This window comes from Dipteris shenzhenensis, chromosome 12, assembly GCF_047967505.1.
Source record: "Dipteris shenzhenensis isolate YYH24624 ecotype China chromosome 12, Dip_SZ_1.0, whole genome shotgun sequence".
Taxonomy (NCBI): Eukaryota; Viridiplantae; Streptophyta; class Polypodiopsida; order Gleicheniales; family Dipteridaceae; genus Dipteris; species Dipteris shenzhenensis.
Window position 1 is genome coordinate 9938283 of NC_141607.1, and position 25782 is coordinate 9964064.

Genomic DNA, 25782 nt, shown 5'->3' on the forward strand with positions numbered 1-25782 from the left:
GAAGGATGGAGGGCGGGGGGCGGAGGAAGCGGGATGGGGGGGCAGGAAGCGGAGATGGCGCGGGGTGGAGGAGTGGGGGCGGGGATCGGGGGCGGTGGAGAAGAGGTGGGGACGGAAGCGGGGGCGGGGGAGAGGCGGAGTGGGGCGAGAGGCGGACGGGGGGCGGGGGGAAGGGTGAAATAAATAAATAAATAAATTAAAAAAAAAAAAGGGAGCGAAGGGACGGGGGAGGTGAAAAAAAAAAGGGAAAAAAAAAAAAGGAGCGAAGGGACGGGGGAGGCGAAAAAAAAAAAAAAAAGGGGAGCGACGGGCGGGCAGCGGAGGGGGGGGCGGTGAGGCGAAAGGGGGCGAGGGCGGGGGGCGAGGGGTGGGTGGGCGGAGCGGGAGGCGGGGGGGGGGTGTGAGTGGAGCGGAAGCGGGGAGGGATGGAGCGGAGGGGCAAGGGGAGAGACGGAGCGGGGGGGGGTGTGCGTGGCGAGGGGGGGCGGAGCGAGGCGGGGAGGGTGAGGCGGGGTGAGCGTGGAGGGGGGGTGAGCGTGGAGGGGGTGAGCGTGGACGGAGCGGGGAGGGGGGGTGAGCGTGGACGGAGCGGGGAGGGGGGGTGAGCGTGGAGGGGGGGTGAACGTGGACGGAGCGGGGAGGGGGGGTGAGCGTGGCGAGGGTGAGCGGAGGAGCGAGGGGGGGTGAGACGGAGGTGAGCGGGGATGGCGAGGGAGGGGGAGGTAGAGGTACGGAGGGGGAGGGGGAAGCTCGCAGGAGCTTACAACCTTGTCGCTCAGGTACGATCTTGGGGAAGAATAGGTATACAAGCCATCACTTGCAATTTCAGTGGCCTGCAAGGACTACCTGGTCATCTTATTTCCTTGTTGGACCCAGCATGCCTTGGAGAAGTGGTAAGAGAACTTTTCTCTGTGAATCTGTGTGGATCTCTGTGGCCTAAAGTGATAGCTTCTACACTTCACTACAAGTAATGATTTCGTTTTGAAGCATAGAAGAACATAAACTGATAGAAAACAATACGAGAACCCTTATTATTTCATGCAGTGAAATACGAGAAATGAACAACCATCATGGGATCCTCTTCATCCCTATTGGGCTTGTAGGATGATCCTAGTACAATAGAAGAGACTGCTGCATAATAGATGATTGAACCAAAACACGCTATGAACCTTCTTCACGGACGAGCCATCAATTACAAGCCAAGAAGATGCGTTGGTGTTGCCATAGATGAAAGCATCACGCTGATTTCAGAGAGAGAGGTGGAAACGACCTCCATATGCGGGATTCCCTAGGTGGCTTTATTCTACTCCATGCAATCATGCATGCATACCGCCAAGTAGCCATCTTGCTTACCAACCCCCCTTGACCCATACACAGTTTGCTCACCCAACACCCCCCTCAAACTGAGAATGGGTGATTTGCAAGATGACTTTGTGAGACAAACTTCTACTTTCAACAAATGAGATGCGCACAAAACCAAGAGCGCTACTCCAAGATGATAGAGGAAGAAATTGACAGATTAACAAACAATTCCTAACAAAACAAAGTGGGAATTTCAAAATAAGCTGCCACTCACTGTCGTCCAAATAAGTGAACATGCTTTTGGACTCAGCGCCAAAGAGATTCAGAAAGATAGAAAACAATAGAAACTACTGAGAAACTACAAGTCATTGGCCTAGAAAGCATAGTCGTCATAGTCGGTGTTCTCATTAACGACACACATCCATGCAAACTCCTTAGTAATGGCATGAGCTGATTCGACCTTGCTTTTTCCGGCTTCTTTGTTTCTCTTTTCTGTCTTCCCACTTCTTGAAACAGAATTGTTCCTTGTGACCAGGCTTTCCACAGTAGCCACAATTCAATTTCTTCACTTTGCATGCAAGTGATCTATCCTCCAGCCATTCATTCGACTGATGCCCTTCATCATCATGAGGTATAGCAATCATTTCTTCAAGGCTTATGCTTGTGTTCACACGTAAAATCTTGGCAATATCATCATATTTAGGAGGCAGACTGGAAAGAAGGACAACTTTGGAGTCATCTTCGTCTTCCTCAACACCGAGTATGAAAGTTGTCGAACGATTGTCTTCATTGTATGAAGCCAAAGTGAGTCGAAAATGAGTGTTCTAGGTGGTGTTTTATAGTCTAGTGAGTCCTAGACATGCCACGTGTCATATTGGGAGATAGTCAACATCAAGCTTTATACATTGTGAGTATTTTGTTTATTGCCTTGCACTTGTACTTTCTTTCCTTTTCATTTTTCCTTTCATTATGCTTTCCATATTTCCATTCCGTTCCTAGCTAGCTACCATGTCTCTTCATATGATATCAGAGCCTTCCTTCCTAGTCCTTCCCTTCCTCCTTGCTTCTCCATGAGGTAGCCCGTACCTGCCGTACATATGTCCGTACCTGCCGTACAACAGCCCGTACAGCCTGCTCGCCTACAATCCACGTTGATGCTGCTGCTGCGTCGTACAAACAGGGCCGTACAAACAGCCCGTACACCTGTTGCTCCAGCCTCGAGATTGCTGCCAAGACCTGCCCGCTTCTCCTGTTGCCCACGAAGCTCTATCTTTTCACCATTTGAGCTGCCACATTGCACACCTCATCCGCCTTCTATAACGGTGTGAAGACTCCACACTAATTTGCAGCAAGAAGATAAAGAAAAATGATCTTGATGTGAGGCACGGTTATTTCCCGGATTCTCCGATTACTTCTCTGATTGCTTGTGGTGCTAGGCTTGCACATTGAGTGACTCTACTAGTCCTTGTGGCACCTCCGGCCTCTACATCGACTTTAAGGTAACTCTCAATCTTCTATCTTGAGAGTCATGCCACTCCATGTAGCTACCCCATGGACTTCATAGACACATATTTTGGGGCATCCATGCCTCTCCTAGACCTCTAAGTTGGTCAAGCATCCATGCATGATGAGTCTCTGAACCATGCTAGATGAGATTTCTATGTTATGCTCACTAGCCTCTGAGATTGTGTGGGAGCCATGTCTAGTTCTAAACCGGCATGCACAGTTTTGATGACCGTCATTGTCATGTTCTGTTCTTGGTTCCATTCCAGTAGTCTCTCACCTTGCCTTCATGGGGGGGTGTTGGAATATGAAGCCAAAGTGAGTCTAAAATGAGTGTTATAGGTGGTGTTTTATAGTCTAGTGAGTCCTAGACGTGCCACGTGTCATATTGGGAGATATCCCATAGACATTGTGACTTTCTAGAGTCTAGTGTCACACTATATAGTGTTGTACTTGTCTATTGTCTATTACATCAGTCAACATCAAGCTTTATACATTGTGAGTATTTTGATTATTGCCTTGCACCTGTACTTTCTTCCTTTCCATTTTGCCTTTCATTATGCTTTCCGTATTTCCATTCTATTCCTAGCTAGCTACCATGTCTCTTCGTTTATGTAATTGAGATGTTCTCCCAACGTAGTATCATGCTTCACCTTTAATTCGAAGAATTCTTGCTTGAGAAGAACCCTGGAGTTCTTCATACGTGCTCCAAACATAGTATCAATTTTTTTTTTCAAGAAAATTACTTCATTGAGTATGAATGAAAACCGCGAGAGAAAGCTCAAATGCAGGAATACATCATGCTATGCATGAGTTTAAAAAAAAGCTCAAAAAAAGCTAAATAAAAACCAAGGCAGAGGCTGAAAATTCCACCTCAACCCCGAGGGAGACTCAGAGAAGAAAGGAGATCCTCTCCAAACTTTGAAAAAAGTAGCTCTCCTGGCAGTGGCTGCTCTGGAGGATCCCTGCATGCTCGCCCGGATGGCCATCAGAGTGTGTATTTGTTGTCGGTCCAAATACTAGCCATAGCCTGAGAGGGGTGAACTTGGGTACCTCCATTGCCTCTATACACCTGGCTCTCCAAATATGCCAAGCTGCAATGCTAGCCAGAATCTCCCATGATGTGCCTATTGAGGCACATCTTGGAGGGAACAAGACTCCACTGAGCGTTGCCATACAATGAAAGCTGGATCTAGATCATGTCCCTTGAAGAACACTTGAGGGCCAGTAAGAGATAACCATGCTACTGAACCCCAAGTCATATAGAAAGGTGTCGTATGAAAGATGCTGAAAATCCTAGCAACACCTTTCCAAATTGTCGTCGCATGTCTGCACTCCCAAAGGCAATGTTGTACTGACTCAATTGCTATGTGGCAACGAGGACAAGTAGGGTCAGCCCCGAGCCTGGATCTCCACAGGTTCACTGCAAACCCTCCATGAATGGAAAGCCAAAAGAAAAGAGTGGTCTTTCTATTCTTGAGGGATTTCCAGAGCCCATGCCAAAAGTTTGTTTGCACAACTGCAGAAATTTAGAGGGCCTGCAACCTCTACTGCTGAGCTGAAATCTTCGGGCATTTCTGATTGTATAACAACAGAAGGGGATGCTCTTCTCTTGATGCTCCTCATCAATCCATTCCCACTCCCCTGAGTCCCACTGCAGGAACCTAATAGGAGATTCACCGTATAACCAGAGTCTCCAAGACTCCAGCGCAAGGAGAAGAGGATTGGGGTCAAGATACCACTGTGAGTCCGTGCCCCACTCCATGAAACCTGCAATCGTGACGGGCTGAAAGGCAACCTCCTAAAGAATAACATAGTATCAATTGACACCCAGTTATCTCAAACATTCTTCGTGAAATCGATATGGTGATGAAACTTGGCACCTAAGGCTCATCTTAGAATTTCGAGAGCACGTTCATTCTTCGTCTCCCATGTGCTGATCTTTTCTTGATTCTCCTGAGCTACCTTAACAGTAGGTTTCTTCTCACTACCTGCAACAACACCCAAAGACTCTTTAAAGTCTCAAGCTTAATTGCGATGCAGCGAAATTCACTCTAGTAAACACCATTATTTTCTCAACTGATTTGGTTTTAGTCTCCATCTATTTTCTTGCTACGTTCATGACCTATATCTCTCTCACAGGTCTCTCAGACCGTTGCTCTGATACCATTTGATAGCTTCTACACTTCGCTACAAGTAATGATTTCGTTTTGAAGCATAGAACAATACATAAACTGATAGAAAATAAGATTTCAGGCAGTGAAATACTAGAAACGAACAACCATCATGGGATCCTCTTCATCCCTTCTGGGCTTGTAGGAGGATCCTAGTACTGTAGAAGAGACTGCTGCATAGTAGATGATTGAACCAAAACACACTATAAACCTTCTTCACGACGAGCCATTAAGTACAAGCCAAGAAGATGCGTTGGTGCTGCCACAGATGAAAGCATCACGTTGATTTTGGAGAGATAGGTGGAAACGATCTCCATATGCGGGATTTCGCTGAAGGATCATGACCGATATCTACATGGCAATGGGGTAATCATTTGGGACATCCAGGTAGTTCTAGGGCCCTAGCCTTTAGAACCTTTCCAGAGGTGCTTCAATCCTAGTGACTGAAATCGTGCCCAAGCCGGATAGCCTAGGCATAGAGGGGTGTTGGGGCACTGGAGAGGCTGGGCATTAGGAGGGAGCAAGAGAGTCTGTTGTAGTAGCAAGGGGGTGGAAGGGGGGGAAGGGGAGACAGAATGGGTGGAGCGCGGGTAGTGAGGTTGATCATTGGCTGTAATGGCACTGACCAAGGAGACTAGAAACCTTGACCTACCAAAAGCAAGGTGGTTGTGGTATGAGGGGTCTCTTAACCTTGTGCCAAAACAACTTCCAACTGAGGACAAAATGGACTGATACTCCTTCAAGAGCCCTAGGAAGCAGAGCATCACCCGGAATCGTGGCACGTGGCGCATTGTGTGCATGTCGTTGATTGTGAGCCCATGATACCATTAAATAAAGAACACTAGGTGCGGGCCAATGAAAATGGGACTCTACTCCACCGAGGGCTTCCTAGAATTAAGAAATCAAACACGTTGTCGCAGCTAGTGGGAGTATGGAAAAGTAGGAGGGGAAACAAGAGAAAAAGAATGGAAAAAGGAGAAAAAAGGGTGGGAGAGGTGGGAGAGGGGGCAGAAGATCACTTCCGAAAAAAGGCTCCGCCAAGGGGTGCTTTAAAAAAAAAAGTCCAGCTTCAAACTCCCCCAAAATTGCTGTCCAGCCCTACTGGTTCAAAGCCAACAATGTGCCTGAAGTCAACAATGCGCCTAACAACAAAACAGCAGCCTCTGTCTTGAGGGCTACTATCAGGAAAAGGGAGCAGAGAAACAAACCCACACAACCTGGTTGTGATGTTCCTAGGCTAGGGTTGCAGCTTTCGTGAGCAGTTGCTTGAAAAAGGTCGCAAGTCAGCGATAGAGGGAGGAGGCGCAGAATGCGTGAAGGAGGAAGGAAATGCAGAATGCACATAGGGATGAGGCGGGGTGAAGAAAGGAGAGATGGGAGGGATTGGAGAGAGCGGGTGCCTAAGAAGACGAGGGGAGGGGAGGCGGAGCAGTGGGTGAGGGTAATGGAACAGCAAGGGGGGGGGGGGGAGTGTGGAAGAGATGGAGCGGAGAGAGGCTAGGTGGGGGCAGAGGGGGAGGAAAGGGCTGGAGGAAGAGGGAGGGCAAGGTGCGGCAGAAGGGTAGGGGGAGGAGCATGAGTAGGAGAGAAGTGCTTTGGTTGAAACTTGTGTGTGTCTGCGCTTTGGTTGAAACTTATGTCTGTTGGAATATGAAGCCAAAGTGAGTCTAAAATGAGTGTTCTAGGTGGTCTAGGTGTAGTTCTATAGTCTAGTGAGTCCTAGACATGCCACGTGTCATATTGGGAGATATCCCATAGACATTGTGACTTTCTAGAGTCTAGTGGCACACTATATAGTGTTGTACTTGTCTATTGTCTATCACATCAGTCAACATCAAGCTTTATATCATGTGAGTATTTTGGTTATCATTGCCTAGCACTTGTTCTTTCATTTGCTTTCTATTTTCACTTTCCATTATGCTTTCCATATTTTCATTCCGTTCCTAGTTAGCTTGGCATTCTCCTACTGCCATGTCTCTTCATATGGTATCAGAGCCACCTCCAAGAGGTTGAGGTAAGAGAGTAGCCATGAAGTTGCCTTCCCTCCTCCTCATTGGAAGGTCCTCTCTTCCACTTGGAGGGCTAGCCTCTCCTTCTGTCCTTCCTTGAGCACTCCCTCTTCTTCTTTTGTCTCTCCACCTTGAGCTCCTCTCCTCCTACCCAAGCCTCACTTGCCCACACAGCTCTTGCTTCCACTCACCTGCTCCCACTCACTTCGGCAGCCCACGCAGCACTTGCTGTCCACGTTGCCTCTGCCTTCTCTGCCAAAAATCCGCCAAGATTGCCTCCCACTGCTCGCGATCCGAACAGCAAAAAGAAGCTTAATGTGAGCTTGATGTGAGTCTTCTTTGATCACCTCTCCGAGTGCTCGTGGTGCCCGTGGTACACATTAATTGGCTCCTCGAAGTGCTCGTGACACCTCCGGCCTCTACATCGACTTTTGGGTGACTCTCCATCTTCTATTTTGAGTGACTCTCCATCTTTTGAGAGTCATGCCGTGGCCGCTCCATGTAGCTACCCATGGACTTCACCGACATATTTTGGGACATCCGGCCCAAAATATTTTTGGCTCATGACACCTCCGGCCTCTTCATTGACTTTTGGGTGACTCTCCATCTTTTGAGAGTCATGCCGTGACGGCTTCATGTAGCTACCCCATGGACTTCACAGACACGTATTTTGGGGCATCCATGCCTAGTATTTCATTGACATCATCATCGACTCGCAGGGATGTGCACATGTGCATTAGCTACTTGGAGGACATCTCTTACTCCTAAGAGATCTATTTTTATTATTTTTACAGCTTGATGTATTTTGGGGTCCTCTGCCCTGGGTAGTCCCCCTAAAATGATATGTATTGAGTGTTTGGTTTTCATTGAGTCTAAAGGTCCTCTGCCTTGGATAGTCCTCCTAAAAAGATATATTGGTTTTCCTTTTTTTTTTGGTGTGTGGCTTCCTAACATGTCGTGTTATGAAGCCAAGGGGGGATGTACTGTGGGAGCCATGTATTGGCATTGATAGGGTCTAGTTATCAAGCTTGGCATATGAGTTCCAGGATGTTGGTGCATTGGTCTCCTAGACCTCTGAGTTGATCATGCATCCATGCATGATGAGCCTCTGAGCCATGCTAGATGAGCTTTCTATGTTATGCTCACTAGCCTCTGAGCCATGCTCACTTGCCTCTGAGATTATGTGGGAGCCATGTCTAGTTCTAGACCGGCATGCACAGTTTTGATGACCGTCATTGTCATGTTCTGTTCTTGGTTTCATTCCAGTAGTCTCTCACCTTGTTTCATGGGGGGGTGTTGGAATATGAAGCCAAAGTGAGTCTAAAATGAGTGTTCTAGGTGGTCTAGGTGTAGTTTTATAGTCTAGTGAGTCCTAGACATGCCACGTGTCATATTGGGAGATATCCCATAGACATTGTGACTTTCTAGAGTCTAGTGGCACACTATATAGTGTTGTACTTGTCTATTGTCTATCACATCAATCAACATCAAGCTTTATATCATGTGAGTATTTTGGTTATCATTGCTTGGCACTTGTTCTTTCATTTGCTTTCCATTTTTCCTTTCCATTATGCTTTCTAGATTTCCATTCCGTTCCTAGTTAGCTTGGCATTCTCCTACTGCCATGTCTCTTTAGTGTCTAGTGGCGTTTATTTTGTAAGTTTCTTGCAAAACCTCTTTTCCCTCTTAGCTAGCTGGTAGTAGGCCCTACGAATGGAGAGTTTCCACCCAATTCAAAACTTTTTGGTATACCCAGCTTAAGGGAACTTTTCTTGAGATATTAGCAAAGACATGAAGGGGATAGTGTAGCATAATTGAGTGTTTGAGAAGGCATGCAATATTTTGATGACATAAGGAAGAGAGTGTGTTTGACTAGAACAAGGAAAAGGGGACCTTGGTAGGCGTGATCACATGGTCAAAGGAAATTTGGTGATATGAACTTGAGGTGGGCTTTAGGGTAAGCTATCAAGAGTATGAAGAAGGCAATTGCGGGGGAAAGACCTCAAATATCCCACAAAAGTATGGCTTCCATAGCTGGTCTAGCCTCCTCCCTTCCATCCATTGCTATAGGAAGTGAGAGGATTGTGGCTGGGGAGTACGGCCCTTAGGTACTTATCCCAATTGTGGGAATAGGGCCTCCATAGTAGTAAGTATAGGAAGATGTGACAATGTCAGTTTTTTACAAAATGGTTAAGGTTTTTCTGCCTAGGACTTCAAGATCAAGTGGTAAGGGAGATATCTGTTAAAGAAATCACATATTTATGGGAAACGATAATACTTTCCAAAATGACATTTCAGTTCATAAAATTGAGGTGGAAACAAGCCAATGGAAGAATATAATTAAAGAGAAAGGAAAAGCAAGCTTAGGAGTATGAAGATATTGCCTGTTGCTTGAGCAAAGCCATTTCAAGCAAGGGATAAGTTCAGATCAAATCTCTGCAACCGCTTTTGTTGTACAACTGCCAGCTAGGCTAGTTGGAAACTACCTCAAGGAATTTTTCAAAAACAGAATAAGAGCTTGGAAAATGTAGCTACAAAATTTTTTCCTCTTCTCAGTGTCTCGCACATCGTAGGCTTGCTTAATCAGCTTGATGGGTCTACACAAAAGTGCAAATGTTTTCCTCCAGAGACTTTGGGCACAAATCCCAGTGATCTACTGCATTTTCTAGACTGGTTCTGTAGGTATTGGAGCATGTATGTTGTATTGGTGAACTTTTGAAATGAATTGCTTTACACCCTAAGCACCCAAATCTGAAGCTGGAGGCTGCCTTCTTGAAAGTTGTATTTGCACCGTTTGCATGGCTTGTTTTATCTTTTGAGATACTCTTAGAATCTCTTAACTGTTCAAGGGAGTTGTCTTGGGTGACTTTCAGATGACATCTGTTTGTACCACCTCGGACATGGGTTCCATTGCTTGACTCATGTTCAGGCAATTACTTCAATGCAGGGAGCTTTTATATCAAGTCCTTTTCTTTCCATTGGACTCTACTTGTAACTCATAGAGGACGTGGCTTCTTTCATGGTTGGGTCTTGTGCATGATTCAGAGGGCCAGATGCTTGAGAAGCGGCTGAGATCTATTTTTTCCTTTAAAGTCCCGCAGGTGGATGAGGATATCCTACATGAGGTTGTGAGGCTAGGATTTGACCGGAACCAGCTTGTGGAATCCTTACAAAATGGGGTGCAAAACAAGGTAGCATTGCTGCATTTTTTCCAAATTTTTGGATAAAGGATCAATTGTGGTTGCTGGTTCAAAGCTAGATATCTGTATATGATGCACAGGCAACAGTCACATATTATCTGATCCAGGATAATCGATGCCACATTTCCAATTGCTGTTTGGGAGATGATTTATCGGAAGCAGCAGTAAGATCTTTGTCTCTGGCTCATGACTAAATGGATTCATTTTTTACTGTTGCTAAATGTGTCCATTTTCTTACTCTGGAAGACCTAGCGACGACATTGAGTATATGTATTTCTAGTGAAATTGATACAATAGTTGAGGGAATAATGTGTACATTAATATGTTCTCAAAGAGAATTTTAGACCATAGCAAGAAGGAAAACAATTATCTATATCAAAGTTGATCCAGTCACAAAGGAACAAAGTTGTTAGGTGACCTAGATCAAAAGTATGTTTCATGTGTCTGCTGTTATCAGGCTTTCTATTGGAAAGTATAACATAGGAATTTTGGAGTGATAGTGATATCAGTTGCTGATTAATGCTATTTTCTTCTTCCAGGTGGATAGGCCACAATTCAGGGCTGTAGATCTAGCGGGATTTCCTTCCATACAGAGATTGGATGAAAGTGCAGGAGTTGGCAGTATGCTGCCTCGATTTCAAGCTGAGAGAAAATGGGTGCTGGGTCTTCAAGTAAGATATAACATTGATGTGATGATTAGATGTCACCTTTTCTGCACTTTCATTGTGAAATTGATGGTTTGAAAAATAGTGCTTGTAATTATTCTATTGATTTATTCTGTTTAATAGATTGGAGCATCTTTCTTCTTTGATGAAAGATCCTTCTGCAAGGTGAGAAACAAGCAGCATAAAGAGAGATGCCTATGTAGACTACATTAGATAGGAATGCTATCAGTGCACTGCTCAACAATCATGCTACCCCTTTTTGTGTACAAAGGTAGCTATCTTATAATTGCCACCCAGCAGGAATTTCATTTAATTGGGACTTGCAGGTCCAATGGAAGATTGTCACTATACCTTTACTGTCCTAGATGAAAATGCACATAATTTTAATACCCAGCAATGGAAGATTGTCACTATACCTTTACTGTCCTAGATGAAAATGCACATAATTTGAAAACCCCGCAATGAACCTATACCCCACTTGTCCAGTATGAACTAGGTCCATCAAATATGTTAGAAGCATGCCAATGGTAATGGAGGAGTTTGCTATAAAGAAAGAGCTTACTACCATCTTGGGGCAAGCATAATGGTCTACTTCATGACTTAGTCAAAGAATCAAGGGAGAGACTAGGTGCTTCATGTCTTCTACAAATAAACCAAAATGTAGTCAAAATATGCTCATGTGAGTTACAATGTGTATGAACCAAGTGGCAGCCATGCGAATCTGATGTGTGACTTGGGGGATTGATATCCTTCAGGGTGATGATCTTTAAGGCTGGTTAAAGGGTTAAGGCTGGTTAAGGGGGATGATCTTTAAGAAAGTTGAATATTCATAGGACTTATGTATCCCAATGTATAAATGTTGCTACAATATCCTTCCATAGGAGTAATTCTAGCCGAAGCAGTTGACTTGAAGGTGACATGTTTCCTTTTTGCAAGTACTAGAGGACAAACCAATCAATGAACCAGGGTATACAAATACAAGAGGCTAGTTTTTTATGATGAGGTAGAAACACAAGCCCTCAAAGCGAGGTGTGTCTTCACAAGCCTTCAAAGTGAGGTGCTTGTTGTTTGAGAGGGGGGGGGGGGGGGGGGGGGGGGCGGTGGTTCTATCCCTTCCGGAGGTGTTACAAAGGCCAATGGCCACTAGTGTGAGAAGTGTAGAGGGCATATAGGGTGTCGTAAGCTCTAATGCGGCGGATCGCATTGTGCAAGGATGTATTGGTGTTGTAGGCTGTAATGCAGTGACTTGCGCTATATGAGTACACTATGTAAGGTGATGGTCACGTCAGGAAGAGAAGTCTAGAGAATGAACACAAGGAGCAACAATCATCATGGGCGCTAGAGTCGTGAACATAGAAATGACAAGAGAGTGACGAGTCGGCCAATGTACACAAGTCATTGAAATGGATTGGGAGAGGAGTCCGTCCTCCCTAACCACAGGGGCAGTTGCGGGCAAAATGTCTCATCAGCCTACAATGAAGACACCGGCTAGGATAACCGGAGATCTCCACTCTCTGGCGAAGTGTACCCTCCTCGAGGGTCTCAAGGAGGATCAACTCTCGGAGGGACTCTGGGCTCTCAACCACCAATTTGATCCTAGGGACCCCATCGTCTACTACCACTGAAGCTGCCAAATCTGGTGGGGATTCTAACACTGTGCCAAATGCTCTGTCGATGGAGGTAAGGATGGATCTGTACTCCTTTCGAAGCCCCAGAAAAGCGGAGCGTCATCGAGAATCGAGGAACATGGTGTGTCGTGTTCATGTCCTGCACTGCGAAGCCATGGTACCAAGGGAAGAGGTACACCAGATGCGGGCCAAGGAGGATGGGACTTTGCTTCACAAGTGTCAAGGCGGTAGCAGGAGAGTTCAGGTGAATGAGGAAAAGGCCTCTTCCGTGGATGGTGACCTCCTGAATGTGGTCTCCTTCTAGTGCTAGACTCGCCTGAATCCAGTCTCTCACTTGTCTCCTCGTGGGTGTGAGACCAACTATTCTGCCCACTTCTGCCTTGTCTTGAAGTGACCAAACTGCATGCTTCACCTGTTGCTTGTCGGTTGGGGAAAGAAGAATTTTAATGGCTGTGGGATTTGAGGGTGCTGCCATAGAGTCCCGGTCACCAACAAGAAAATATTCCCCGAAGATAAACAAAAACCGCTCACCGCCGCTGCCCAGAGGGAAGGGAAAAAAAACCAAGGGCCAGCTGCGGGGGAACGGTCATAATGCTACACAGCCCTGCAGTTGGCTACCAATGGAGAGGGAGATCCCTCAAAGAGGAAGAAGGCGAAGGGGGGCGAAGAGGGGACGAACGAGAGGCAAGGAGGGAGTTGAAGAGGAGGCGAGGTGGAGGTAAGGGGTCTGAGGCGAAGCAGAGGAGGTGAGGTGAAGGCGAGGAGAAGGCGAAGGGGAGAGAGCAGATGAAGGCAAGGTGGAGGAGGAATGGAGGCGGGGAGGTAAGAGGATGCAAGAGGTGCAGGTAGGCGGAAGAAGGGGGGTAGGAGTAGAAGGAGAGGGCAAGAGATGGTTGGGAGGCAGTAGGGGCGGAAGGAGAGGGCGGAGAGGGGGAAGCGGGAGGAGACGGCGGAAGGAGGGTGCGGAAGGAGTGGGAGGAGGCGAGGAGATGGTGAAAGGGAGGCGTGGAGGAGCGGGGTGGAGGCGGAGGCTGTCAGCGAGGGAGGAGGTGGGGAGGGTGGAAGGGGAAGGTGGGGAGGGGAGGCCTACAGGTGGGAGGAGGCGAGGAAGGAGGAGGAAGGGGGGGAAGGAGGTGGGGAGGAGAGGATGTAGAAGGGAGGCGGAAGGGGGGGGAGGCGAGGCAGAGAGGAGGGTAGAGGGTGGAGGTTGAGGTGGAAGGAGGCAGGAGGGGGGCTGAGGTGGGAGCTCAGGGAGCTGCCAAGGTGGAGGAGGAATGGAGGTAAGAGGACGCAAGAGGTGCAGGTAGGCGGAAGAAGGGGGGTAGGAGTAGAAGGAGAGGGCAAGAGATGGTTGGGAGGCAGTAGGGGCGGAAGGAGAGGGCAGAGAGGGGGAAGCGGGAGGAGACGGCAGAAGGAGGGTGCGGAAGGAGTGGGAGGAGGCGAGGAGATGGTGAAAGGGAGGCGTGGAGGAGCGGGGTGGAGGCGAAGGCTGTCGGAGGGAGGAGGTGGGGAGGGTGGAAGGGGAAGATGGGGAGGGGAGGCCTACAGGTGGGAGGAGGCGAGGAAGGAGGAGGAAGGGGGGGAAGGAGGTGGGGAGGAGAGGATGTAGAAGGGAGGCGGAAGGGGGGGGAGGCGAGGCAGAGAGGAGGGTAGAGGGTGGAGGTTGAGGTGGAAGGAGGCAGGAGGGGGGCTGAGGTGGGAGCTCAGGGAGCTGCTTTAAAAAAACTCCTTGGTGTCTAGCAAAAACGAAAATCTGAAAATTGGTGGTGACTAGCAAAAACGAAAATCTGGTCTTGCTCCAAATTGAGGGCTTTTGGAGCTGAGCGAATTGGGTTGTGACCTCCCGGGTAGAAAAAACTTACTCTGCTCTCCGATCTAACAATGTTTGCTGCTGATGAGCCCTTGTTGTAGCAAGGCGCTCCTTAATCCAAGCATCTGTAGGCCATTTCTACTCTTCTCTCTAAAGAGCTGCTAACTATTGGTGGCGAATACCAACCTCTTGCCTGAGAATCTCACGTCCTAGTACGAGTAACGTGTGATAAAAGTTGCTAATATCAGTGAGGGTTGCAACCACATGGGACGGGAACAGTGTCCACTCTGTATGTGAGAAACCCAAATCTGTAAAACTGCCTCTGCGAGGCTCTCCTTTGCATAAAAGGCATCTAGAATCTTGACACTGGTGAGTGGCCTCTTGAACGAGGCTCCGAAAAACCATCAAACAGCTGGAAAGTGGTCTAAAGTGGACACCCCAGTGCTAATGTATACTGACCCACCTCTTACCCACAGCCCAATCATCTACATAAAATCTATCAATTCGTGCATGGATAAGCATCTGCACCCTCCTGTTCGACCCCATGAAAACATGAGTGACTGTGACTGAGTGTTAAAAGCATCATCAAACCAAACATCTCTGCCATAGAGCTGAAACAAGAAGGCATCCCAAGATACTCTCTCCAAAGAGTGAATGCCACCTTCTTTGCCTCCTTTTTGGTCTGAAGGCATCTCAACTATGTTGACATTGCCTCCAATAATCCATGACTCTGCGATGGAGGCCCAAGAGAGCAGTTCCTTCCATAGAACGACATGATCCCCTCTGATGTTGGGGGTGTATACATTTAGAAAGCCAATCTTCCACCCACCAATCAAAAGAATAATCCATTGGGTCCTATAGGGAACAATAACCTCGTGTCCAACCACCAAGGGGAACATAGAAGAAGAGACAAAAATGCAAGTACCTCCCCTAGTGCCCAAGGCAAGCGACCAAAATGTGTGTTCTGAAAGAAACTTGCTTTACTTGGCACAATCTGTGGCATCCAATTTGTGTTCCTGAAGAAAAAGTATGTCAATGGGACCCCCAGTAACACCTGGATGAAGCTGGTTACCAATCAGCTGCCCACATCTATTATGTGGCACACCACCTAGGCCTTGAACGTTCCAGCTAACAATCCTCATCTACGAGAGGAAGTCGGGTGAAATACCTTACCCGACCTGGTGGCGGAGACAACCCTCTCCTGAGAAAAACTCCTCTTGTCAAGTGGAGGAGAATCAACTTGGGAAAGGGCCCCCACACCTGCAGAGGGGGAGGATTTGTCAATAGGAATGCTGATATTTGGCTCCTCGAAAGTAGAGGGTACAAACTCCTCGTCTAGATTAAACTCGGCCATCTCTTCCAGTGCTGCAAAAGAGTTCTTGCGAATCATTCCTAGCGCCGATGTGGAAAGAATCCCTGCACTCTGTGGTGTGGTAGAGATAACCTTGTTACCTCTATCAAAAGAGGTAGCACGAAGAGGAGAAGAGGGAGGGGGCTGCTTTGGTGGAAGGCCACGGGAAGGCACATGAGCATGAGAGACATCTCTGACTCTATCCACCAATGAAGAAGGGGCACCTCTGTCGGGCCCTGAGGTATTGGGTGATCCCTCCTGCTCTGCAATTGGGGCAACGGGGGCGACCACATCAACACCTGAAAGTATGACAGGGATGTCCCCTGCCTACAAAGTAGCAAGGTCCGTGGCACTAGGGGCATCCTCCTGAGAAGTAGGAGCGACAACCCTCACTGGTACCCAACGGGAAACAACCAGTGGAGGACATGCTGAAGGTCCTAGGCATGCTGGAGGTGAAGATCCTAGATGAGAGGCTGGTGCCAAAGGTTCTGGATGCGCCGACAAAGGCCTAGTAGCACGTGTCGAAGGTGCGCAACGTGCAGACGGTGTTGAAGGAGTGGTAGGAGTAAGAGCTGCACGAGAAGGCCTTTTGGGTCTCTTCTTTTTCCTTGGGCAATCTCTGGCAAAGTGCTCAAGGGCTCTGCATATCCTGCACTGGTCCTGCTTCCTGTGATCTCACCTCTATGGCGAAAGAAGGAGCCATCTTGACGCTGAAGCATGATATGGTCATCGAAGATATTAGGGTCCATGACTACTAAGACCCTAACTATAGGCACCCCATCATACCTGACTGCCTTTGCTGTTGAAGAGGGCATGGCGGGGATCTCTGCGACCAGACCAAATGCCCCACCAATGGAAGGAAGGAGACGATGATAAACCTGAGGGAGGCTAGGAAACCTCATGAATAGGGAAAAAATTTGGCTATCCTCCTCAACAGGGTCAAAGCCAAAACGGAACTGTGAGATGAAGATCCTCTTGGAGCCTAGCATCAAAGGGTTAGCTTTCTGCACTGTGGCCGCAGACTCCGGAGTGTCGAAAACCACTTGGAAGAACCCACGTCTCAATAAGCGAACCTCAGTGAGGTGAGCTGCAATGTTTGGAGGTGACGCTGCAAGCATCCAATCCCTGGCCTATAGCCTGGAAGGATGGGATCCAAAGACCCGGGCATGAAGAGAAGTAGAGCTACATCTTTTTTGAGCTACTGCAACTCATCTTTAGAAAAAGTTACTTGTCTTGCGGCCTATTGGAGCGGTTTAGGATTGACTCAATGGGAAGCCATTCATCAATCAAGGCGAAGAGGCTGATTCGATCACGATGAAGATCCATATGCCAACCTCTGCTGCTGCAGGAGAGAGAGAAGGTGAAGGAAGGTTGAGAGACGAGAGGGAGGAGAGGAGGGGAGAGCAGAAGAGGGCTGAGAAGGGTTGAGAGAAGAGGGCTAAAGAAGAGGTTGAAAGGAGAGGGGAAGGGTGGCAGGGAAGAGAGGGGAAGGGGGTGAGGTTAGGAGGGATGAGAGGAGAGGAGTAGGGGCAGAGCTAGGAGGGCTAAGAGGAGAGGATGGGGACGGGGATAGGGAGGCTGAGAGGAGAGGAGGGGGTGGGATTTAGGGGCTGAGAGGAGAGGAGGGGGCCAGGGGAAAGGGAGGCTGAGAGGAGGGAGAAGAGGTGGGGTAGGAGGGGGGGAGAGGAGCAGGTAAGGGGGGCGAAGAAAGAGGGAGGAGGGGACGGGGGTAGGGGTCGGAGATAGTGGGTAGAGCAGGGGAGAAGAGGAGGTGGGTGTAGGGGTGGGGGGAGGGGGCAGAGAAGAGGGGAGGAGGGGGCAGGTGTAGGGGTGGGGGAAGGTAGGGAGAGAGGAGGCGGGGGAGGGGGAGGGGGAGAGGAGGCGGGGGAGGGGGAGGGGCAAGGAGGGAGAGGGGGAGGGGCTAGCTGAGGGGAGGGGGGAGGAGGGAGGGAGGGCTGAGGGGGAGGAGGGACTGAGAGGGGGTAGCAAAGGAGCAGCTCAACTGGGGTAGTTGTGTTTAGAAGGGAACTGTTAATATTAGCTTAGTCGAGCTAAAAACAGCAGTAGGTGCAGAGGGATTGTAGGGATAGTGATGAGCGTTGCTTGGGTTAGCCCCAAATTAGCAGGTCCCAACTAAATTTAGCAAGTCCCATCTAAATGTAGGGGAGGCTCTTCAAGGTGGTCCATGCGAGAGAGGGTAGAAGGGAAAGTGGAAGGGCAAGAGGTAGAGAGAAATTGTGGGAGAACAAAGGGTGGAAAGAGGAGGGAGATGTAGAGAGAGCGGGTGGAGTGATACAGGGGTGGAAAGAGAAGGGGGCTTGTAGAGAGAAGTGATAAGGGGTGGAGAGATATGGTGAGTGACAAGGGGTGGAAGATAAGGTGTCATGTAGAGGGAGGAGAAAATAACGAGGGGTGGAAAGAGACGGCCCCAAGTAGGGAGAGAGGGGGTGACAAGGGGTGGAAAGAGAAGGTGCTATGTAAGAGAGAGAAGATGGAGTGACAGGGGGTGGAAAGAGAAGGCCCCTTGGAGAGAGGGGGGGGGGGGTGACAAGGGGGGAAACAAAAGGTGCTATGTAAGAGAGAGAAGGTGGAGTGCCAGGAAGTGGCAAGAGAAGGTCCCATGTGGGGGGGTGACAAGGGGTGGAAAGAGAAGGTTCTATGTAAGAGAGAGAAGGTGGAGTGACAGGGGGCGGAGAAGGTGGAGTGACAAGGGTGGAAAGAGAAGGTCCCATGTAGAGAGAGAGGGGGGTGACAAGGGATAGAAAGAGAAGGTATTCTGTAAGAGAGAGAAGGTGGAGTGACAAGGGGTGGAAAGAGAAGGCCCCATGTAGAGAGAGAGTTGGGTGACCAGGGGTGGAAAGAGAAGGTGTCCTGCAAGAGCGGCCGCCACCCTTGGCTGCACAGTTGGGACTCCCAAACTGCCTTGAGCTCTTGGAGCAATCACACCTTCCCATGGAACTGAATGGTCTCTTTCTTCCTCTCAGAGGAGGGGTTTATTGGACCGCCGGGGTACACCTAGATTCATCTCCCACATGCATTGACGATCTCCATTGGATAGCTCCAGGTATCTTCACACAAGGTACGGGTTGAGATAGGGCAAGCAGAGGGCATCAGAGAAGGGGGAAAGAGAAGGCCCCATGTAGAGAGAGAGGGGGGTGACAAGGGGTGGAGAGAGAAGATGTTCTATAAGAGAGAAGGTGGAGTGATAAGGGGTGGAAAGATAAAGCCCCATGTAGAAGAGAGTTGGGTGAGAAGAGTTGGGTGAGAGAAGGTGGAGTGACAGGAAGTGGCAAGAGAAGGCCCCATGTGGGGGGGTGACAAGGGGTGGAAAGAGAAGGTTCTATGTAAGAGAGAGAAGGTGGAGTGACAGGGGGCGGAGAAGGTGGAGTGACAAGGGTGGAAAGAGAAGGTCCCATGTAGAGAGAAAGAGGGGGGTGACAAGGGATAGAAAGAGAAGGTATTCTGTAAGAGAGAGGTGGAGTGACAAGGGGTGGAAAGAGAAGGCCCCATGTAGAGAGAGAGTTGGGTGACCAGGGGTGGAAAGAGAAGGTGTCCTGCAAGAGCGGCCGCCACCCTTGGCTGCACAGTTGGGACTCCCAAACTGCCTTGAGCTCTTGGAGCAATCACACCTTCCCATGGAACTGAATGGTCTCTTTCTTCCTCTCAGAGGAGGGGTTTATTGGACCGCCGGGGTACACCTAGATTCATCTCCCACATGCATTGACGATCTCCATTGGATAGCTCCAGGTATCTTCACACAAGGTACGGGTTGAGATAGGGCAAGCAGAGGGCATCAGAGAAGGGGGAAAGAGAAGGCCCCATGTAGAGAGAGAGGGGGGTGACAAGGGGTGGAGAGAGAAGATGTTCTGTAAGAGAGAAGGTGGAGTGATAAGGGGTGGAAAGATAAAGCCCCATGTAGAAGAGAGTTGGGTGAGAAGAGGTGAAAAGAGGAGGCGTTCTATAAGAGAGAGAAGATGGAAAGACAACATGCTTGATTGGATGAAGTTGGAAGACAATATGAAATACAGGAAACAACACAAATGGTATATACAAGCATGGGAGGGAATCTCCTCACTGAAGATGGTACTTCTTGACTCGTGACCCATTCAATGGGGCATGTAGGAGCTGGCCCTCCAAAGTGGCCAAGTAGACGACTCCACTTGGAATGAGCTTGGGTATGAAAAATGGGCATGTCCAACCCCACTGACAAACTTAGGTTTGTGTTTGAGAAACTTACTTGAATACAATAGTACCAAATCACTGACTTTGAACTCTCTTTTCCTGAGGTTGTACAGTTGTCATCCCTTTCCGTGAGCACCTGGTCGGTATCCATATGGAATTCATAAGGCATAACTGCCTTCAGGCCATAGACCAGCTCAAACGATGAATACCTAGTACTTGCTTTGTATGCAGTCCGGTAGGCAAATAAAGCATCTGGGAGCAAGACATCCCAGTCTTCTAAACAGCTGAGGCATAAACAAGTCAAGATCCCACACATTGTCTGATTGGAGCTCTTGGCCAAACCATTGGCACTTGGGTAATAGGAAGCGAAAAATTTGTGAACTATTTTTAACATTTTGACCAAGGCAGCAATGGTGTCATTGAGGAAGTGAGTTCCTTGATGTGAGGAAGCACATGCCATCTCAAGATGTGGTCCTTTCCGAGTTTGTACAATTGACCTACAATCAACTTGCAGAGGGCGGCTTGAATGATCCTCTTCCATTGCTCTATTGGGGTCATACCTAGAGGGAATCCACCCGTGGACAACAATCGTACTATGTTGGCATACCATGGTGAAAAGCAATCTATAGCAAACAAGCATTCATCATGTAGTGATGTCACTCCAAAAAGGACCACATCGGGCAACAAGGAAAATGAGCTGGAGAGTAGGCCAAGGGAAAGCCTCAGGTAGTTTTAAGGGCAGGTAGAAATAGTGAGGAGGGGCTGTTAAGGTTTGCAAATAGATGCGAAGCTATACATCGAAGAGCCTTCGGGAATGGTGGCTAGAGAAGTGAAAGAAATATCTCTTGTTGAAGAAGAGGCAGATGAGGCAAGAGGGGAGTCTTGAGGTGTGGTGGCAAGGCAAGAGGGTGGTGAAGGTAGAAGGGGGGGGAGGGGGCTAATGGAGGAGGAAGTGACATAAGAGTAGGAGAAGTTCGCCTCTAGCGCACGGATTAACTGGACTAAATCTGTCAGTTTCTTCACGAGCACAGAAGAGGTCCGGGAGATTTGGGAATAGGGGGAAGCCCTCGGTTTCAAGTGAATCCCACGTGGGTAGGCAACGAGTTACCTAGGGTGTCAGGTGGGGATGGATATTATAGCAGAGCAGTAGATCACCCCGGTTCTAGAGATCATTCGGCGCAAGCTTCTATACTGGAGCTCGGCCAAACTCTCCCTCGCAAGCAGAGCAGTGGTCAACCAGGTCCTTCTCGCTATGTCTTGGTATATCGCATCTTGCTGGTGTTTTCATAAGGGCTGCATGGGACAGCTCAGACGGTTGGTGCACAACTTTCTATGGGCGGGTTCAAATGGCACGTGGAATATCAAGACTAGAGTGGCCTGGCAAACATTGACCCTTACACAGTTGCGTGGTGGGCTGGGCGTCATAGACCCGGAGGTGCAAAGCTAGGCCATCTTGAGCATGTTGGTTGTTTGAGGTCTCACACCCGGCACAGAGCCCTAGGAGTTCCTCCCCTAGAGAGGACGTCTCAAAAACACCCCCCGAACAGGTGGTCAATGGCAACAATCTTATACGTAGATCTTCCTTCTTGTAGGGAGGAGTTCGAGAGACAGTTGATTCTTTGGCACCCAGAGATCAGAGATGCGGACGGACGAATATTAGGGCAAAGAACGCACATTGGCTGGGCACAATGGGACAGCGGCCTAGCGAGATCCTTTGGTTCTTGGAGAAAGCTCCCTAAAAAAACAGAGGCCGGGGCACAAGCACTCTCTCACGTGAGAGTAGCAGGTTATATGGATGGCCAAGATTGACTCAGCGATCCTTGAGTTGTGGTGGGAGGGGTTGTGCAGTCCTTGGACCCCCCACTGCTAGGACGGTCAATTCTCTTGGATGGGGTTGCCTCTCAAGGTCTGGTTTTATAGAGAGCATTTGGGATCCATCCGACGTAGGTTCGACAGGGTGGGACAGGGAGGCCTTTTGTAGATAGAGTCAGAGAGAGAGTCGGAGGAGCTGGCAGCCTTGGATGATCTAGAGTGGTAGAGGATCAGGATTGTTGGCCATTTGGGCAAGGAGTGGCATATCGACCCGACCACGATATTACCAGGTCCGAAGGGAGCGGTTTGGCGTCTCTAGCTTTAGGAGGGTAGGTCTCTTAGGGACATCCAGTGGGACCCAGGAGAGTGGTTCTGGCCAGCCCGACACGAGAGAGGAGGTGCCCTTCTTTTCTTACAGGACCTGTATCGGCAAACGTATTCAGGTGGAGGCAGCAGCTTGGACCCCCTCGAGGGAGTGACACTGGCTAGAGCACGAGGGTCCCAGTGAGGTGGTCAGCTTCTGGCCTGGTCCAGTCTGAGATCACGGAAGATCTCTTACTTCATCTAGATGGTGGCTCATGGGGGCCTACCCATCGGTCCCTAATTGGAGCAAATTCTGGTGGAGGGCAGATGTGTTCACTATATGGAGGGTTTGTTGTAGACAATCCCACATTGCTTATGGAGTTTTCCTGCGGTAGAGAGCATTTGGACAACAGCTTTTCGGATTTGTAGGACATTTATGTCACTGGTATGGACATGCAGGCTAGTCTAGATTTATTTTTGTTATTTAGACTTGCTCTTGTTATGTGACACTGTGGGTCCATATATATACCCAGTGGTCACTAGATGCACTCATATTTGTGTTCATTCCTTATTCTGAGTTCACGTCAGTTTTCTCTGTATGCTCATGTTGCAGTTGCTCTCTCCCTCACTTTGTGTTCCTACATATGGTATTAGAGCGAGGTTGTTGCGGATGTCGAGCTGAGACTTGCTGAGATGTCGTGAGAATAAAGAAGATCAGTGGTCTTTCCTGTTTGGCAGCCTCTATAGCACATGATTCAGATGGAGGATAGAAGAAAATGTTTGCTTCTACTTGTCGTATTAAGGAGAGAATCAAGCAAACATAGAGGCGCACAAGGGACTTCATGTGCAGACGTGGAGGCAAGAAGGAAACGACTTCCTTGTCACTCGTGGAGAAGCAAGAATAGCTATCAGCCAACGTAGACAGTCAGCATGGGTGGAGAAAGGTCAAATAGATTACGCGTCTTCGTGAGGCTTCTGTGGGGAGAGCAACGTTGCATTAATTTTTCAAAGGTTTAATTCTTTAAGGTTGAGCTCTTGTCGAGGAAGTCTGTGTAAAAAGAAACTAGGGCAGAATCTTTCTGGTCATCAGCAACAACAGTTGTCATCACCAACATAAGAGACAGACATTTCGTGGCATAATTATTGTTGGTCGTGAGGCATAATTATTGCTTGTCATGAGACATAATCTTGCTGGTCATCATCACCAATAGAAGAGACATACATTTCGTGGCATCTTGGCCTGTGTGGGCTGTGCATCAACAATGGAAAGGTCTGAGTAATTCTAGATACATTTGTGGTATTAGTGTTGATTGAGTATGCACTTTTCTTCCTTGGACAGATCAGATTTGTGCAGCAAAGGAGATTATCTATTGATTTGTTCTCGTAGTGGCTGGGTGTATTTTCTGTCTGTACAAGTGCTTGAACAATCATGTCACAAGAGAGTTCCTTTCATTTTTCAGAGTCATACAAATTGGATGGCACGAATTATGCCATGTGGGCATTCATGGTCAAGCACCTTCTTATTGGCAAAGGCCTTTGGGAAATAGTGATAGGAGAAGAGACTCGTCCTCTTGACATACCTGCAACTCCTACGTCATCTGCATCTACTACTATAGCTATCACTTCATCAAAGGAGCAGAAAATTTTTTGCAAGCGCAATGGACAAGCTATGTCAGTGATAGTGAATTCAGTCAAGAAATTGGTGATGCAAAATCTGAAAATCATTTATGTTGGCAAAGGATGCTTGGGATAAACTTGCCTGGATGTACAATGTCAAGAATCAGCCTAGATTGTTGTCCTTGGAAACTCAACTTAAGGACTTAAAAATGCAGGACAATCAAACCATTCTTGAGCATATCACCAAATTGGCTGATCTACGTGATCAATTTGCATCTATTGATGAGAGCATTAGGGATAAGAAAATTATTTCAGTCACACTGAATAGTCTTGCCCTATGACTGTAGAGAATAAGGCGGTAGCTGAAAAACGACCTCAATGAAATCCTAAATTGTCAAAAACAGTGTGGCGGCTGGTAGAGAGGCCACAAACTACAAATTCGAGCTGTTGAATAGATGGAAAGTGGCTCTACAATAGCTGCCCAGCTTGTAGGAGCTACTTGGAGCTGATTTTCGATGATGAAGTGCCTCCAAACTTACTTGCCGAAAAAGGGGTCTAAAGCAGTCGCCCTAGTTGGAACAGCAACTTAGAATGAAGTTTTTACGACGAAGAGCTCCAAGACCAGTAGGTTCATCTTCACCAATGGCAGCAGCTCCAAGCTTGAATTTGTTGAAGAAGATCAGCTCATGGAGAGACTAAGGGTGAGATGGGGGCTGACTTCCAAGAGGAAAAAGGGAGAGTAGAAAGAAAGGGAGGAGGAAGAATGGCTCTAATACCACATGAAGGAACATAGTGGAGTGGGGAGAGGAGGTAGGGTAGGAAGGGAAGAGAGCTATGGAGGATGGAAGCAAAGGAAACAACTAGAAAGTATGAAAGACATATTGAAAGAGCATGAACCAAAAGAAAGTACTCACATGTAGACCAAAGAAAACAACTAGAAAGTATGAAAGACATAATGAAAGAGCATGAACCAAAAGAAAGTACTTACATGTAGACCAAAGTGCTTGTAGGATTGATTAGATTGAATGATGGATAGGCTCACACACTAGAGTGCACAAATGTATATGGGATGGCTCCCAATATGACACGTGGCACTCGCACATAAGACACTACTAGAACTTTTATTAGAACACACTAAAACACACTCAACTTGACTTCATGTTCTAACATATTCTCCTAAGATCTAGAGGGCAGGTGTGGTTGGAAGGGGACAAAAGTGGAAGGCTAGAAGGGTTTAAAAGCGGAGGGAGTAGTGCTACTATGTTCATCACAGTTTTGTGTTTTTATGTTTCTTGCTGCTAGCTAAGGGAGTCATATTATGAGATGCCATTTTTGCATCTAATAGCATTTTGCGGAAAGATATGAGGTATGTTTATTTAGTCCTCTTCTTTATAGTAAATCGTTTGTGCATGTGCCAATTTAATCGTATTAACAGTCACGAGCAAGTCCAAGGGAAATAATGGCAAGTATCTCGAAGGATTTGCAAGAGCTGGCTGTTTGCTGGAAGACGATGGGACATTGGAGAATGAAACAAGTTGGTTTCCTCCTCTGCCCATGGTTGGAGAAGATCAGTTTGCAGGTCAGGAAATGTCTGATTCCCGAGTGGCTCCAAGTCCTTTGCAAGAAAATTGTTTCTCAAGTACGAAAATGTATCATGGGAAAATGAGAGGTTTGCCAAGTTTGAGGCTGCAAAGAAGTCAAGGAACTCACTTTCTTTCCTTGGCATTTTGTGTGTTTTTCCTTGCCGAATTTAGCTTACTCTGATTTATAAAATGTCTTTGAACTTGATGTAGGAAAGCCATTTGTTTTGTCTGTACATAATATAACCTGATAACTTGGTGTTTGTATTGTTTAGGCGCTTTGTTAACCAGTTCAAATTGTAGTCTTCTCATTTTTTAGGATAAACAATTTATAGAAAATGCTCATTTGGTTTGAAATTGGATTAAAGTGATTGTCGATGAAAATGCATGGAATTTTCTAGCTGGTGATTTCCCGAAAGTATTTTGTGTTACTTTTTCCATTTGCCAAGGTAAAATTGTACCCTTTGCGAAAATGGGGCAAAACGTGAGAAGTGAAAAGGCCTTTGTTAAAGTGCTGGATGTGAAGATTCACTGTAGAGTATCCTACAAATGTAGCTAATCCAAATTGCATTACATATATGGGTGTAAATCCTCCGATAAATTTGAAATAGGAAAGTGAGAGGGAAGTTCAGCAATTGGAATCATT

General features: G+C 47.7%; 1 protein-coding gene across 1 annotated transcript in view; it reads left to right on the forward strand.

Annotated features, from left to right (window-relative positions):
- Positions 1-25269, forward strand: part of LOC147895790 (SNF1-related protein kinase catalytic subunit alpha KIN10-like) — a 58325-nt gene extending 33056 nt beyond the window's left edge. The window contains exons 6-9 of the mRNA XM_087382294.1: positions 10082-10179; positions 10269-10352; positions 10728-10859; positions 24992-25269. Coding sequence (XP_087238420.1) covers positions 10082-10179; positions 10269-10352; positions 10728-10859; positions 24992-25222 — 545 coding nt within the window. The 3' untranslated portion in view covers positions 25223-25269. The remainder of the gene's footprint in view (positions 1-10081; positions 10180-10268; positions 10353-10727; positions 10860-24991) is intronic.
- Positions 25270-25782: the final 513 nt, after the last annotated feature.